This window comes from Lemur catta, chromosome 12, assembly GCF_020740605.2.
Source record: "Lemur catta isolate mLemCat1 chromosome 12, mLemCat1.pri, whole genome shotgun sequence".
In the NCBI taxonomy this organism is placed as follows: Eukaryota; Metazoa; Chordata; class Mammalia; order Primates; family Lemuridae; genus Lemur; species Lemur catta.
The window spans coordinates 40,683,591-40,701,760 of NC_059139.1; the positions used below are offsets into that span (position 1 = coordinate 40,683,591).

At 37.7% G+C, this 18,170-nt stretch overlaps 1 protein-coding gene across 1 annotated transcript in view; it reads left to right on the plus strand.

The window, feature by feature from the left end:
- The window catches only part of LOC123648650 (regulator of G protein signaling 7 binding protein), a 97,503-nt gene extending 93,401 nt beyond the window's left edge, over positions 1 to 4,102 (plus strand). The window contains exon 6 of the mRNA XM_045566589.1: positions 1,811 to 4,102. Coding sequence (XP_045422545.1) covers positions 1,811 to 1,902 — 92 coding nt within the window. The 3' untranslated portion in view covers positions 1,903 to 4,102. The remainder of the gene's footprint in view (positions 1 to 1,810) is intronic.
- The last annotated feature ends 14,068 nt before the right edge of the window (positions 4,103 to 18,170 follow it).

The following is an 18,170-nucleotide window of genomic DNA, read 5'->3' on the forward strand; positions in this document are numbered from 1 at the left end:
TAAGATTCCTAAAAATGATGAGAAAGTAAGTTATCATTTGTTTCTATTCCAAATATATTATGATTCATCTCTGAGAGACTGTCCTGAAAAAAGAGGCTAATATTTAGTATCTGACATTGCTTTCAGTGTCTTAACTATAAAAGAATGATGTTCTATTTTTGACTCTCAAAATGTTAACATCCAGATTATAGTAAATTATTTTTTCACTATGAAAAGGGACAATAATAGGCCTGTTTTTCTCCATATTAACAGAATTTGAGCTTTAAGAGAAGATTTTAATCTATGGAGACTGGGAGGGTGGACTGTGTTTGATTCATTTGATGTACCCAGCTGGGACACCTGTTTTTTTCTCCGGCTTGGACTTGCTACTCTAGTTCTATCTAAATATATAACAGCATTCAAGTGTTCCAAGGAACACTGTCAACCTTGGTGGGTGATACTAATTTACAAATAAGTATGACACATTAGAGCCTTTGGGAAGGGGAAGAAAAGCCCAGGCACTTCAATGACACTTTATGTAAGAGGACCGGAAAGCCAGGATTTATTTTCGTTCTTGATAGTTTCCTGAGCGTCCAGGCTCAGTAATCAAGAAAAGCAAACCCTCTTCTACAAACCAGTACTATTGAGGTGGGGCACATTCTTCACTATATCCATCTCTTCATCTGACTTCAGATTCTGTGCCCTTCGCAAGTCTCCATCCCCTTTAAGGGTAATGCAACTAGTGCTGCAAGAGCTTAGGCTACATAACAGTTGCCAGTGCCAACCAGCCATTTTGTCACCCCTGGTTCCAGTCTGGCCATGTCCTAGCACTGCCCCAGTTGGCAATTTCTAGGTTATTCCCTTGTCGTCCTTCACCTCTGGGACCCACACTGGCCACTTCTTCTTCAACAGGGTATTTCTACCCACCATCTCATTTGGCTTTTTTCTTTAAAAACCCAACTTGTTAAACCAGATTTTCTTTACTAGTTTATTTCTTCCTCTACTTGTCATCATGCTAAAAATTTCAACCCAAAAGTTATGAAATCAATAGCTGGCAATCATCTCTGAATGCTCTTATATACGGATATCCATAGAAAGTGCTGGGAAAAGACAACAGGGAACCATTGAAACTTCTTCCTAAGACGTGAAGTAGGTGCATGGAGCCAATATAAGGGTCCTATGTAAAGGAAAATAGTCAATAATAGCTATATGGAGTGCTTCCTCTACGCTAGACACTAAGCTGCCCACCCAAGCTAAATATTTTTCTTAGATCATTTAATCCTCACCTAAGGTAAGTATTATTAAATCCTATTTTACAGACAGGGAAACCGAAGCCTAGCAAGCATAAGTTATGTGTTCAAAGTCATGAAACTAAGTAAACTAAACTACAGGCAAGTTTAAAAAAGAAGCCAACCTTACTCCAAAGCATGGGTTCATTCTAATAAACCAGATATGTCTCCTTCCAAATGAAAGATTGCCTCTAAGCAGTTTCAATTTAATTCTAAGAAGTGGTTCTCAGCCTTGGGCTATTTTGCTCCTCCCCCAGGGAATATTTGGCCGTATCTGGGGACAATTTTGGTTGTCACAACTGCTGGGGGAGTAGAACTGGCATCTGGTGAGTAGAGACATCTAGTGAGTAGAGGAATACTGTTAAACATTCTGCAATGCTCGGGACAGCCCCCAACAACAAAGAATTATTTGGTCCAAAATGTCATCAGTGCTGAGGTTGAAAAACCTTGATTCAAACAATGGTGGAGTTTTAAAGCTACTTAGTAAAAAGCAGGTTGTTTTGTCTGTACCTCACTCATATATACATTCTGTCCCACCGCAGATGACAGCAGCCTTCTGAATCTAACTCCCTACCCCCTGGTTAGAAGACGGAAGAGAAGGTTCTTTGGCCTATGTTGTCTCGTCTCAAGCTAGGCGGCTCCTCTTGGAAACCCGCTGGGAACACCGGAAAAAAAAAAAAAAAAAATCACAAAACCTGAGGACCTCCAGACAGCTGAACCACACATTTATTGGTTTTTGACTATGTTTTCTATGCTTCCTTATTTTACCTGCTTCCCCCTGCCCTTTTAAATGATTTTACACTCGAAAGCAGCTGCCATCAAGGGGGAAAAAAAAAAAAACAGATTAAAAAAGCAGGCTGTTTTTAAAAAGAATTTTTAAAGCTGACATTGCGCATGTCTGCTCCAAACCATGCCGTGACAGATGCAAGAATTATGATTTTTAAATTATTTAAAGGTTTTTTTAAATGTATTATACAGAGAAAAATTATTTCATGTATAATAGTATATCTATAGCTCTTACTGATCTCATATTAACAATTTATCGTATACGAAAGAAGTCTTTAAGCATAGAAATCTATTTAAAACTACAAAACTTTGTTCAAAAATCCAATCTATCAGTATTAGAAATAATATTAGAAGCAAACATATACCACCTTACCTACTGCTTTCTCTGCATTCATTTACATTTAGTCTTCCATTCTGTCAGAATCTAAGTGCTTCACCATAAATATATCTTAATTTGTAATGCAACAAACACCACATATGAAAAGTACTTAAATTTTGTAAATATATAATAATCCTAATACCTTCATATAATGCATATGGGCAACTAATTTCCTTTTGATCCAATGGTGTCTTTTTCAGCTTCTTGGAGAATGAAGTAATCCAGTTAGGAAATGGTGTAGTAACATATACAACTACCCTCAAATGTAAAATTGAATATTATCACATTTTGTTCTAATTGAAATCTGAAGCATGGTGTCTGCACATCAGCATAGTGTTAAATCTTATAGGGCATGCTGGAATTAGCTCAGATCGTAAAAATATTTAACATTTTACATTGTTAATAAGATTTTTTTAGTTAAGCTAAGCTTGTCTCATTTTAGATGACTATGCAGATATGACTTTTCCAATGTGTACTTAGTGTCTTGTCTTATGCTTAGAATCTTGAAAGCAGGACACATTAAGCAATACTGTATTTTAGAAAAGAGGAAACCACATGCTTTGTTTTTCTGCTCACAGCTTTGTTGTGATCTTCCTCCACTAAACTTGTAACATGGTACAAATTTTGTTATATTTTCTCCTGTTCTTCCTTTGGCCCATTTCCCAGAAAGAATTTCCCATGGGTTGAGAGATCAAGTCTTTGCACTTTTTTTCTTGTTTTCCATAGTCTGAGAAATCTTTGAGTCAGACAGGAGGCACCAGTGCCTAGTACAATAGAAGGATGAGCTAGATGTCTATAAGTGGTTTATCCAAAACACATCCTTTGTTCCAACCCTGTACTTTCTCGATACTTATGTGCACAGGCATTTATATGTATACCAATAATTTGACCTAAAAACTAAATGTATGAAAGCCTTTAGCTTTAGTGAAGATGAAGAGAGATACAGATGAACTATTGGAATACTTATTGTATTAGGTTGAATTACATTAAATTGCTGTTATTTGACTGTTTTGACCTACAAAATGGCAGTTTCATATAGTTCAACCTAATATCTGATGTTGTGGAAATTACACTTGGAATTGTCTTCTAGCCCTTTTGATTGAAAGTGAAAGAATTAAAGGGTTGGAAGAGATCTCAAAAGCTATGCAGGTCTCTATTGAGATCATACCAGCTGCTTGTTGGCCTTATTCTTGGAGTCCAGACTTGTGTTCCAATAAACCATTAATTAGCACATGGTTATAGGTAGGCCTGGCTTTACAAAAAGAAGAACCCTTGAAAAGTTATATGAGAAAATCATAATTTGCTAAATCAAATACTTATAAAACAATTGTGGGAATGTGCTATTTAAAGACTCCTAGAGTGGATACTCCCATACAAAATGAGCAACCACTCCCAGACTTACCTGATCTGCAAACCTTGATTTTCATAAATCAAGTTTGATTAAAGCTTGATATCCTTTCCTGAATCCAGTTCATTTTCATCCCCTGAGGAGATTTCATTTAAGGTTCATTGTTTTCGAAATTATGAAGTAGCCCAGTTTGGCAGCTCTCAGCTTCCCTGTCTGCCTTCTTTCTCCCACACTTCAACTATGTTGAACTCTAGCTTCAATCTAGTTTCTACTAATCCATGCAAAGTTATTAACTGATAAGCCCAACCTTGGTGTTCAGCATGTTCTTCTGATGCCTGACCTAGATCACTTCTGCTTGGTTAATTGTGCTCACTCTCGCCTTAGTCTCAGTGTGAAAGTAACACTTACCTTATGTGCAATTGTCCTTTGTACAACTGAAGACTGTTAATAAATTCAAGTCTCACCTCCATGGCTGGGAAGGCTGTAGTAGCTATTCATGGAGATGGGAATTTGTCTAATTACCTAGCTAGACTTTCCATATCTAAGGTAATATATTCAGCCACCTTATCTTTTATTCATAGTGCCTGTTTTCCAGCCTTCGATCAGTTTTGTAGTTCCCGTGGACACACTCCAAGATTTATAGATCTTCTTTCAGTAGCATTTCTTAAAATTAAATTTAGTGCTTACAGTCCTGGTAACCTCCACCGGCTCAAGATTGCGGTAGGTTATTCACCGTCTCCCATTAGATATGCCAGTGCATTGTTTACGGGCTGCCCCACTCTCCTCCCACTTACCAAAGGACTTTCTCAGGTGTGGGTCCATGCGATGACGTTTTACTGTCTCGACTTCCTGCTGGTAATTCGCTTTCAGATTAGCAATAACACTGAGCTGATCGCTAAGGGTAAGAAGAGAGTATTGAACCCATTTGTTACGCACGTGGGCAACCAAATGGGTTCAATAAATCAAGTTTGTGGGTCCACGTGTCCCCACATGCTTGAAACAGAAAGTGTGTAAACTTTGTGGCACATACTCTCCCATTTTATCACCATATTTTTAATATCCTGTGTTGATTTTTTTTTCAGATTACAAAGAAAATACATGTTCTTTGTGGCAAATCTGAAAAATACCACTAAATAGAAATAAAACTCACCTGAATTCCACCACAATCATATTGTTTAAAACTGCATTTCTGCGCTTTAAATCAGTCAGGGGCTGGGTGCAAAGGCACTTTTGGATAAGACAGGTGAAGAAATGCCCACAAGGCTAAGGTGTCACTTTAAAAATATCTGTCCACTAATGTTTTGCATAGATCTTGGAACAGACTCTCTGCAAACTTCTGGTTGTGCCATTATTCAGGGGTACAAAGAAAGCTTTAGAAGTAGCACAGCCATGATGCTTCCTCTAACAAATTAAAGCTCTTGGGGGAAATTCTAAAATCATGCCAGACCATTTTGTTTCTCCATACTCCTGTAAAAACAGAAGGGATGCTAAGTGTTTGGCAATACTGCCACCTGCTGAAAGCTGAGCTTCAGCGTGAAGGGGGGGAAAAAAAGACACCGTATGTATAAAAGCATCTAATTTATTTTAGAAAGCAAACGAATGGGCCAGGTTAACAATGATCCCATCTGGATTTTCAGGCTCTGAAAATCTCAACATTGAAAGGACTAAGACTACCATCCAGCCTAACTTCCACCCTACACACACATACCCAAGCAATGCCTATCATTTGTTTGTATTCTAGAATGTCACCAAATGCAAAATGCTCAATTTCGGGTAACAATGGGTAGGATGAGAAAAAAACAGTGATACTATTGGCCTCAGAATAATTCATTAAAATTAAATACACAGTCCATAATCGACCCAAGAACATAAAAGAATTGAGTACGTTACAAAAATGACATTTCAAATCTATGAGAAAAGGTTAGATTATTAAGAAAGGTATATTGGGACAACTGGTTAGGCATTTTGGGGGAGAAATATTAGATCTATACCTCACAATTTTCATCAAAATAAATTCTAGATGAAGTAAAGATTTAAATGTTGAAACATATAATAAACATATAAAAGAACGAGCAGGCAATATGGATGAATATTTATGTAATTTTAGTATTAAAAAAAAAAAAAGCCTTTCTAACAGTGACACCAAAGGAAGAAACCAGAAAGAAAAGATGGATGGATTGACTAAAAATGCAAAACTCCTATACAGTAAAAAATAACACACCAAATTAAGAGAAAACAGTATTTGTATTATATGCAAGAAAGACTATAGATCTCAGATATATTTCAAGAGCTTAAACACCACCACTTTGAGGAAGTTTCCATGATCTACAACCCCCGTCCCAGCCAAGTGTTTCCACTGCATTCTTTCCCCATTGAACTTTTTCATTATTGCTTGTTTAATTGTCTGTTTATCCCCACTAAACCGGAAGTACAAGAAGGCAGCAAACATGACTATCGTGCTTACTGTTGTATCCACAACACCTAGCACAGTGCTAGACACAAAGCAAATGCTGAAAGCATATTTATTGAATGAGTGAATAATGAATAAATGCCATTTTATGACTCAAGAAGAATCAAACTTTCCAATAGAAAATTGAACCTAGGACACAAACTGACAATGTATCATAAAATAAACTAATCCACTAATAATAAATATGAAAGTACTGGAATATATTAGTAATCAAAAATGCAAATTAATATGGTAAACTCCTTTATACATATCAGAAAGGCAAAAAGTATAAAGAAAGTTCCCAAGGACAAAAAAGAAGTGTGGAAGTGAACATTCTCTTACAGAGTCAATAGGAATCTAAATTGATTCCACCCTTCTGAAAAATAGTTTGGCAATATATTTTTTCTGCATGCCCCAATAATTCCACTTTAAGGACATTAACCTTTAAAAGGGTCAGAAAAAATGAGCTAAGATGCATTTATTCATCATTCAAAAAGTATATGTAAGAAAGGATGTTAATAGCTGCATTATTTGGAGGAGAGAAAAAATGTAAATAAGCCTACATTATACAGTTGGTTAAATATGGTACATCCTTTCAATTAAGAATAAGCACCATATGTGTATTTATTGAAATGTACAAGCTATATTGTAAAATGTAAAAAAGGAAGTTACAGAAGAATATCTACAGTATGAACCCTTTTTAAAAATCTATGTATGCATGTGTGCATTAAAGAGTCTGAAAGGGTACTTGCCAAAGTGTTAACAGCATTTATCTCTGGGAGGTGAGATTTGGAGCAATTACATTTTCTTTCTGCATATCTGTAATTTCTAATTTTTCCACAATGAGCATGTAGTATCTGTATAATTTTTTCAGGGAATAAACAATGATGTTCACAATATATATTAAAGGAAAAACACATGTTACAAAACATTATGTATAGTATGACACAATATTTGTAAAAAAGAAAATTATATATAAATATATCTATGTATGTATATATATATGCATAAGAAAGCTAGAAGGACATACACTAAAATGTTAATAGTAGTTATCTATGGGTAGTGGGATTATGGATGATTATTTTTTCTTTTTGCTTTTCTGTGTTTTCTAATTTTTCTACACTGAATATGTATTACTTGTGTAATAAAAACTAATAATAAAAGTTTTAAAAAATGAAAGTGAGAGAGATATTTTCACTCACCGTTTGTCCCCTTCCCTCCCTTCCACCCCACCTCCATCCCCCACTTGGCTTGTTCTTTGGCAGAATGAGGGCAGTGGGGTGTGGAGAGGAAACGGCACAGCAGGGCACCACAGCTTTGAAGATAGAAGAGAGTGAGAGAGACACAGACTAAGAGGGTTGAGGAGGAAAGAAAGAGGAAGGGAGGGTGGGAGGAGAAAAGAAGGTAAGAGAGTAAGAAAGCAACTCTGCAGTGAAGTCAGTGGAGGAAGGATTAGAACAGGCTTTGGAAATTTTTTCACCAACAATAGCAATATCTCTAAATTTAGCTCAGGTTTTCTGCTAGCTTCAGCAAGAAAAAGAAATCCATTGAGTTAAATAATTTTATTTTCTAACAAAAGGATGCACACACGCACGTGCACACACACAGACACATTTGGAGAGACATCTAGGAATTAAATTCTGATGGGAATGTATCCCAAGAAGTTTTCTGAGGGGCAAACTTGTTGCAGTCCAGCTAGGTGGCAAGGGCCATGCAGGACAGCTTGGACTTCACAGACGTTTGTCTGAGTTTCAGACATGCTGTGACCAAGTACATGATTGTGGCTAACAGTTCGAATGTCCATTCTCTCTTTTTTCCTTTAGTATTAATAATAGAGACCCCAAATTTCATCAAGGCACTAGTCACCTAAAGTAAAGACTCCATTTCCCAGGTTCCCTTGGATGTGAGTGGGGCTATATAACTGAATTTTGGCCAATAGGCTATGAGTGGAGGTGTGTGATGTCCAGGTAACACCCTTGAAATAAGGGGCATGCGTTCCCATGCTCTTTTCTTCCCTCTGGGCTGCAATGAGAACGTGAGAATGGGAGCTGAAGCAACTCTATTGAATCCAGAAATGGACACCACCTGAGGGTGGCAGAAGTTCCCCAGGTCAACCTAAAATAACCAAAAGGTCAGAATCTAATATAAAAAGAGTTTATTCAAGCACAAAGTGTGAGGACGGACCACCCGGAAACACCATCTCCAAAGGAATGAACTCGGCATTCTGAATTCAGGGAAGTTAAGATTTCATTTATATGGGCAAAGATAGAAGAGTTTTTAGCAGGATTACATTTTTCATGCAAAGTTGGCACAGTTACAGCAATTTGGGTATAGGCAGTGTTCCTTTCTGGGAAGGGTACATTTAACATTTTTTTTTTGCAGAGGATGTAATAATCACGGATTTTTTTGTCATGTGGTCTAAGCAAAGCAGGACAACAAAGGGGAAGTTAATCTATAACAAGGGTCATTAATTAAGAAGAGAGGAGGTTTTGTCCCTGATGTCACCTGATTCTTTCTAGTCATTGTACAGAACAAGAAAAATTAAAAAAGCAAGTTAATCTATAATCTGAGAACAGACTTTGTAACCATATGTGTGACTCAGATCACAGTCACATCTCTCTGAAGGCTTAAAGTGTGTTTTCGGGGGTTCCAATAGCTTTTAAATTTTATTTATTTTCACACCATCAGCCCTGAGCCACCTATATCCATACTATCGCCTATGAAAATAATAAAATAAATTCTATTAATATCTGGTTTAAGGCATTAATAAGGTGACTGTTTATACAGAAAAACCTGTTGACTGAACTGATTAATTTTTCTATGCCTCAGTTTCCTCGGAGCAAAATGAGAATAATAATACCAACATCACAAGAAGTTCAACCAAATAATTGTCTAATTACTTCCTTAGAACTTGAGAAAAACCAAACAAATGAAACAGTGCATGATACTGTGTTGGAGAACATTAGGAAAAGAAAAATCTCTTACATAGCATTTTTAAATTAAATGATCAATTCATTTCAACATGGAAAAAAATTAATTTAAACTTGACCCCTGTCTCATACCATAATAAAAATCAATTCCAATTGATTACTGATATAAAGTTAAAAAGTAAAACAATAAAGCTTCTAGACTGGGCGCGGTGGTGGCTCACGCCTGTAATCTTAGCACTCTGGGAAGCCAAGATCGGACGATCGCTTGAGGTCAGGAGTTTGAGACCAGCCTGAGCAAGAGCGAGACCCCGTCTCTACTAAAAATAGAAAGAAATTAGCTGGACAACTAAAAATATATATAGGAAAAATTAGCCGGGCATGGTGGTGCATGCCTGTAGTCCCAGCTACTCGGGAGGCTGAAGCAAAAGGATTGCTTGAGCCCAGGAGTTTGAGGTTGCTGTGAGCTAGGCTGATGTCATGGCACTCTAGCCCAGGCAACAGAGTGAGACTCTGTCTCAAATAAAAAAAAAAAACAACAATAAAACTTCCAGAAGATAATATAGGAGAATATCTTCACACCCACAGAGTTGTGAAATAGTTCCTAATAGGACACAAACCACTTTGGAAAACTGTTTAACTTTATCTACTGTCATAGAACATATGTGTACCCTATGATCTAATAATTTTACTCCCAGGTAGAGATGCAACAGAAACATATATGTAGGTAAGCAGATAGGTAAAAGAATATCTATAGTGGCATTATTTGTAGTAGTCAAAAACTATAAACAATTCAAAGATCCATCAACAGAAAAATGGAATAAGTAAATTGTGGTATATTCATACAATTGAATGCTATGTAGCAATAAAAAAAAAAAAGAACTACATTACAGCTACATACAACCATACGAAAGAATATAACCATTATAATGTTGAATGGACAAAAGCTAAGTGCAAAAGAATGCGTACTGCTCTAGCAGCCGACATCCACAGCAGCTGAGAGACGATGCCATGGCAGGCGCCACAGCCTCCGCTACAGTTCACCCCTTGCACTGCTCACATCCACTTGCTTCTCACAGTAAATTTACTTCATCCAGGTATTCTGAATTCTATTGTCATAAGTCCTGGGGACATAAACAAAAAGGATAGTGGGACAAACCACAGCCCCCATGTATTCAGTTGGTCCCAAGACTATATAGCTTGTTCTCATCACCTCCCTTATGCATCACCCACTCTGGAGACCTTTGCACTAGGCTGGCACTTCTGGGTTGCCTGGTAGGGTGGCCAGGCCCTCACCCCACGGTGTTCTGAGGCCCTAGTTACCATGCCCTTATTGGACTGTGGTTGCTGTACCCTGCAACTTACAGTGAAACCTGTGCATGGGCATACCAAGAGATGACTCAGTGTGTCACCTGAGTACCAAACACTTCTCTATGTCTTAGAATCCCTCCCTCCTCATGACAATGGTAATTCTTTTATTTGCCTACTAATATACTGGCACGAGGAATCTAAAGTGACCAGGTAGCATCTGTAGCTCCACAGACTCTAAAGTTGTAGAGATGAGGAACATAAATTCCTCAGTGGATCACTGAAGCCATGCCTGCTTTCACCTCTTCATTTTTGGACCCCTATAGTCTATTAATATCTATTGGAGACACATCATATAGTGAGCATTGATTTAAGGAGTATAGTGCATCCCGAAGGATAGCACCCAGTGTTGCGAGGTGTCCTTTCCCTGAAGAGGCCATGTCACCCCTCCATCAGGATGGAACCTCTGCAGGGTAGAGTATGTGGTAGGAACAGAGGATCCCACAGTTGTGTTTTCACTAATAAACTCCTTTGCTATAGAGTGGGATGCTTGGTCTGAGGCAATGCTGTGCAGGATCCTATGTCAGTAGATCAGACGCTCATGAGTCCATGGATAATGGCACTGGCTGAAGTTTTACAGCTAGTAAGGGCAAACCTATATTCAGAAAACAGATTAATCCTAGTCATGGTAAATGTAATCAACTTGGCACCAAGTGGCAGGTTGTTCTCCTTGAGGAATAGTATTGTATCAAGAGCACAGTGTCAGGGTCTGTAGCTGACAAGTTGGACATTCAGCAGACTGAATGTCTCACAGCCTTGGAGAGAAAAGCCTATCTTTGTTTCCTCTTGCTGCTATGACAAATTCCCACATACTTTATGGCTTAAAACAACAAAAATTTATCAACTTACCATTCTGGAGGTGAGAACCAATTTTACCAGCCTAAAGCCCAGGGGTCAGCCGGCCTGCATTCCTTCTGGAGGCTCTAGAGGAGAATCTGTTTCCTTCCCTTTACAGCCTCCAGAGGCTTCCAGCATTCCTTGGCTCATGGCCCTTTCCTCAACTTCAAGCCAGCAGCAGAGCATCTTCCATTCTCCCTCTTTCTCCGGTGATAAGCCCTGCTTCCATCAGCATTTCTCCTTCCTTGACTCTGACCCTTCTGTCTTCCTCTTATAGGACCCTTTCTACACTGGCCACCCAGATAACCCAGGATAATTTTCCCACCTCAGGAACCTTAACATAATGAGATCTGCAAAGTCCCTTTTGCCACATAAAATAACATATTTACAGGTTCATTATTCTGTCTACCACAAACCAATGCTATTCAGTCCATTCCCAGCCTCCATCCCTGCCAGGACTTGTTTTTTGAATGGTATACAATTCTCTGCTGCAGATTTTATGGCCTTGTTTCAAAACCCTAAAGGTATGTGCTGTGACTCTTATTGGAGTTTTCCAGAGTGTCTATAGCATCCTTTAATAACCAGATAACTCTAGTACCATGGCCTCTACCAGACAATATGGCCCAAGTAACAGGGATGCTTATATTGCAGTCTACACCTATTGCAGAGCCCTTCCTTGCTCTTGAATCCACTTAAAACTAGGACTATTGCCTTTACCTGATAAATGGCCAGAGCTTTATCCCCAAGTGTGATATTTGCTGTATCCAAAACCTGCAGAGGCTGACCAAGCTTCACATTTCTTTCTTAACAATAAGAGCTTCAAGGGACAATAATTTGTTTTTACTCTGGAGGGGATATCTCAGTATCCCCCAGACCACTGGACCCCTAAAAACATCACTACTGTAGCAGGCCCCTTAATCTTTGCAAGGTCTATCTCCCATCCTCTGGAGTTTGTGTGTCTTACCAAGGCATTCCGAGTACTGCAAGCTCACCTAGTCTAGTAAACATTATGTCACCAGCTTAGTGGACAAATTTGATATTTTCTAGAAAGAACACTCAGATCAATAGACTCAGACTATGCTGTCATGAGGCATGGTGACTTTTTCTACAGATAGAAAAACCTAGTTCCAAAAGCTCATATGAGCAAATGGAATTATGCTATATCCCAGGTATCCCAACCAGTGATTTTTTTTCCAAATTATGCAATGAGAACATAGAGTACTGTAGATATGTGAGGTCTACTGGAAATAGAAAAGCCTGGTTCCAAAGAGTCATCTGAGGACATGGAGTCAGGCTATACCGCAGGTACACAGCTGCTGAGTAATAATATTACACAGTGGGAACACAGAGTTCTGTTCTCACTGTTAGATAAAAACCCATAACAATATGGCATAATTTATAATAGTGCACATGCACTTGCTAGTTGATAAAAGCTCATCCTGGGCTTTTAAGGATTCCTTCTCCACCTGCTCCCAAAAAACCTGCTGCTGCAGACACTTAAGGATAGTTGATTTGTTACAGGGAAGATAAAACTAGCAACTCTTATTGGGAACCTACAGCATCTCTAGGATCCTGATCCTCTTCAAATTTCTTGTATCTTTTTCTATAATAATTTATTTCCTTTTTTATTTCAGAATATTACAAGGGTACATATGTTTTGGTTACATGGATTGCTTTTGTACTACTTGAGTCAAAGTTATAAGTGTGCATCTATAATAATTTTTATTACAATTACAATTATCAGAGAGTTTTGGAATTATGTTAAACTGTCACAACACACATACCTGAGACTGTGTTAATCAGTTCTAGGAAAGATACCACATTCAGTACAGCAGCTATGATTGGGGCCTCTTGGATAATCTTATGGCAGTCTACTTGCTGCATTGCCATGGTCTGTCCAGTTTGTAAAGAAGCTAAACTAGTGAATTTAAATGGGGATGTGATAAGAACCACCACACATGAATCTGTTCCATTATCCTTGATATCTAATAATGTTTTTGATTAACTTTCTTAGTGAGGCTGGAAGGTTTAAGAAACTTCCACTAGACCTTTGCTACTACAATAGATCTTCCTCTGCAGATCAAGAAATCAATGTGATAGTACTGCCACTTCTATCTATTCCAATTATATATTTGAGAACAGAAGAGATCATTACCAGGTGGGCCCAAGGAGGCAGCTGACCCACTAGGAGGCAGATCCGGGCCAGGACTCCATTTGTTCTTTCTCTAACAGATGTTGGGTCCCTGGATATCTTTGTCAGCTCAGACCCTGTGCCCAAAGCCCTTGAAAGATTTAGGTATTCCTTTTTGCCCATTATTTGGTTACCTGAGTAAATGGCCATAGGCTTCTTTGGGGAAGGACTAGAGGAATCACTACCATATAAACTTTTTAAGCCTTGCAGGGACCATATTAATGGCCACATCACCTCTCATTCAGTAGATGAGAGTAGATAACTGACTCAGCTCTGAAAACTGGGTAAAAGATCATGATGTCAGCCTTCTACTCATCTTGCCTATAGGAATACCACGATCACCATTGTTATCCATCTCCAAAGATCCCTGTGGGTCTGCCTCTCCTGCTGCCATTCTGATCTTGTTGCCCACTACAGTAATTGTGCCCACCATGCTTCTGGTGGTTAGGCATTTCCCCTGCCTTTGCTAATCCAGGATCTCCATTGTTGGGATAAGCCCACTTCAATAACAGCCTCTCTTATAATCAGCCCTGTCCTACAGAGCATGGACACCATGGAGCTCCTTATTGATGTGGCTGCTCCCTACCAGTATTTTTCTTATTGTTTTGGAAAATAAAGCGTCTTCTGTGTCCTCCCAAGGAACAGAGTCATCCAGTGGGTTTTCCAGTCTCATAGTAGATCTATTCCAGCATACTCCCTTCTCTGAGCCTTTTAATCCCTTACTTTATATTCTGCATGGTAGCTCTGGCATCTCAGTATGATGCCCATCATTTTTCCAAGATTCCAAATGCCATAACAGCAGCATATTAAAATCATCTTTCAGGTCCCATACAAAAGTGTTAAATCCTGTGTCATGGAAGAGTATTCCTATATTCAGCTTTATATTTTGTCACCCCTTGCTCCAGCACCCTCGAACCATGCTCTTCTGGTTTATGATGCAGTTACATGTGAGTCAGCTCCACTGGTGTATAATTCATCACCTCCCTTCATAAGTCCAGTATATGCCCATTGTAGATCTGACCCTAGTTATTGGTATGACAACTACAAAAGGAAGTAGAGACAGACCCTGAGGAAGACAGGCATTGTCTTGTAAGACCCCAGTCTCATTTGAGGTATCTGCATTGTCTTCAAAAGGTGGTGGATGGGAGTTCTATCTTCCTGAAGGTGGAGTGGGCCATGTCTTCAGGCTTGGATGGTTCAGGAGAGTCTGGGGATTTAATGTGCTCAAGGGAAAATACTCAGAAGTTCCTTTCCAGATCTCTATCTCTGTGGGGGTCCTAACTCTGGTGCTGAGAATTCGGACTGCTATAAAATTCTGCCACTCTTACAATTAAGCATAGTGTCTGATCTTCAGGTATGTCTGCCCTCTAGCTACAGAAGGCCACTAAACAAACTAAATAAGGCACCAGTGACCAATCCAGGAGTGATGGAGATAGGTGACCTTTCAGAAAAAGAATTCAAAATAGCTGTACTAAAAAAGCTCAGTGAACTTCAAGACAACACAGAGAAGGAATTCAGAAGTCTATCAGAGAAATTTAACAGAGATTGAAATAATTAAAAAAAAATCAAGCAGAAATATAGAGCTTAAGAATTCAATCAACAAACTGAGAAATGGATTGGAGTCTCTCAAAAGCAGAGACCAAGCAGAATAAAGAATTAGTGAGCTTGAAGACAGGCTATTTGAAAATACACAGTCAGAAGAGAAAAGAGAACAAATAAGAATAAAGCATGCCTACAAAATCTAGAAAATAGCCTCAAAAGAGCAAATCTAAGAGTTAGTGGCCTTAAAGAAGAGGTAGAGAGAGATACTACTATAAAAAACTTATTAAAATAAATAATAACAGAGAAATTTCTAAACCTAGAGAAAGATATCAATATTCAGGTATAAGAAGGTCATAGAACACCAAGTAGATTTAACCCAAACAAGGCTACCTCAAGGCATTTAATAATCAAGCTCCCAAAGGTCACAGATTAAAAAAAAGATCCTAACGGAAGCAATAAAAAAGAAAAAAATAACATATGAAGGAGCTCTAATACATCTGGCAGCAGACTTCTCAGTGGAAGTCTTCCAGGCCAGGAGAGAGTGGCATGACATGTTCAAAGTCCCGAAGGGAAAAAAAAAAAAACTTAACCCTAGAATATTATATTCTGCAAAAATATTCTTCAAACATCAAGGAGACATAAAGACTTTCTCAGACAAACAAAAGCTGAGGAATTTCTACAACACCAGACCTGTCCTATGAGAAATAGTCAAAAGAATTCTTCAATCTGAAAGAAAAGGACATTAATGAACAATGAGAAATCATCTGAAGGTATACAACTCACTAGTAACAGCAAGTACACAAATACAGAATACTGTATTACTATAATTGCAGTGTATAAACCACTTATGTCTTGAGCAGGAAGACTAAAAGAAACCTATCATATAACTACAACAATTTTTGGGGAGATAGGTAGTATAAAATGTCATAGATGGAAACAGCAAAAAGTTAAAAAGCAAAGGGAGATGGAGTTAAAGTGTAGAATTTCTGTTAGGTTTCTTCTTGCTTATTTGTTTGTTTGTAAGCAGAGTTTTTATGTTTAAAATAATTGGTTATAAAATGTTTTTTGCAAGCCTCATGATAACCTCACATCAAAAAACCAAAACAGATATTCAGAAATTAAAACACATTATCAAAGAAAACCACTTTCAACAAAGGAAGACAGGAAGAAAAGGAGGGAGGGAAGATGGCAAAACAACCAGAAATCAAATAACAACATGGCAGTAGTAAGGCCTTACTTATCAATAATAACATGGATGAAAGATGTCTGTAATGAATTTTTTAAAAATTAAAAATGAATGGGCCAAACTCTCCAATAAAAAGACAGAGTGGCTAAATGGATTAAAAAAAAATAAAAAAAACAAGAGCCAAATATCTGTTGCCTGCAGAAACACACTTCACCTATAAAGATATACAAAGACTGAAAATAAAGGGATGGAAAAAGATATTCCATGTAAATGGAAAACAAAAAAGAGCAGGAGTAGCTGTATTTTATCAGATGAAATAGACTTCAAGATGAAAACTGTAAAAAGAGAAAAAGAAGGTCATTATATAATGATAAAGGGGTCATTTCAGCAAGAGGATATAACAATTCTAAATATATATGCACCCAACATTAGAGCAACCAGATATTTCAAGCAAATATTATCAGAGCTAAAGTGAGAGATCGACCCCAATACAACAATTGTTGGAGACCTCAACATTCTTCCACTTTTGGCATTGAACAGATCATCCAGACAGAAAATCAACAAAGAAACATTAAACTTAATCTGTACTATAGGCCAAATGGATCTAACAGATATTTACAGAATGTTTTATCTGTATCTACTGAATGAGGAAAAACTGAAAGCATTTACTTTAATATCTGGAATAAGACAAGGATACCCACTTTCATGATTGTTATTCAACATAGTACTGGAAGTTCTAGCTCAAGCAATCACACAAGAGAAGGAAATAAAGAGCATTCACGCTGGAAACAAAGAAGTCAAATTATCCTTGTTTGCAGATGACATGATCTTATATCCAGAGAAACCTTAAGAATGCACAACAAAACTATTACAACTGATAAACATATTCAGTAAAGTTGCAGGATATAAAATCAACATACAAAAGTTAGTCACATTTCTATATGCCAACAATTGTATGTCTGTTTTAAAACATCACATGTACCCTATAAAAACATATAACTATTATATACCCATAATAATTAAAAATAAACTTTTTAAAAAAAGAAATCTTCAGTGGAGGTAAAATGCAGATAAGAGGGAACTGAGGAATTGAAATGTGACTGCTGTTCTTTATTCTAAATTTCTCCCTGAGAGAACTGGAGAAAGTCACCTCACCTCACCATTCCTTTCAGCTAGTCAAAAAATCTCTGAATCCACCTATGATCTTCAAGCCCCTTCTTCAAGATATTCAAGATATCAAACCTTTTTGGGCCAGACCAATGTATAAAGTCCCCATATTGATTTACAATTTTTGTCTGCGACTCCGGCTGTCCTGAAAGGGACCCCTGCCTTTAAAAACCTTTGCTTACAAGCCATCAGGGAATTCAAGTCTTAAGCATTAGCTGCCCGTCTTCCTTGCGTGATGTCATGCAATAAAAATGGCCCTTTCTCCTGCTACAAAAAAAAAAAAATATATACTCTTGAAATTCAATAAGAAAACAAATAACCCAATAAAAATTATTGGCAAAATATTTAAGAAATATTTCAGCAAAGAGGATACAGAGATGGCTAATAAGCATAACAAAAAATAATGCTCAACATAATTAGTCATTAAGGAAATGCAAACTAAAACCACAATGAGATAACACTATACACCTATTAGAATGTGGGAAAGAAAACAACCCCCTGAAGTGACCCCCTAAGGGAGGTAGCGTGATATAGTAGAAAGCATTAGACTGTAAGATGAAAGTTCTGGGATTTGATTCCCAGCTCCACCTATTGTGTAGCACCAAGTCACTGAACTCTGTCCATAATTTCTTCATTAGCCCTGTAGAGATAATAATATTTGCCCTGCTGATCTCCAGAACTATTATGAAGGTTTTGTAAAGGGTAAAATTTCATACAAATTT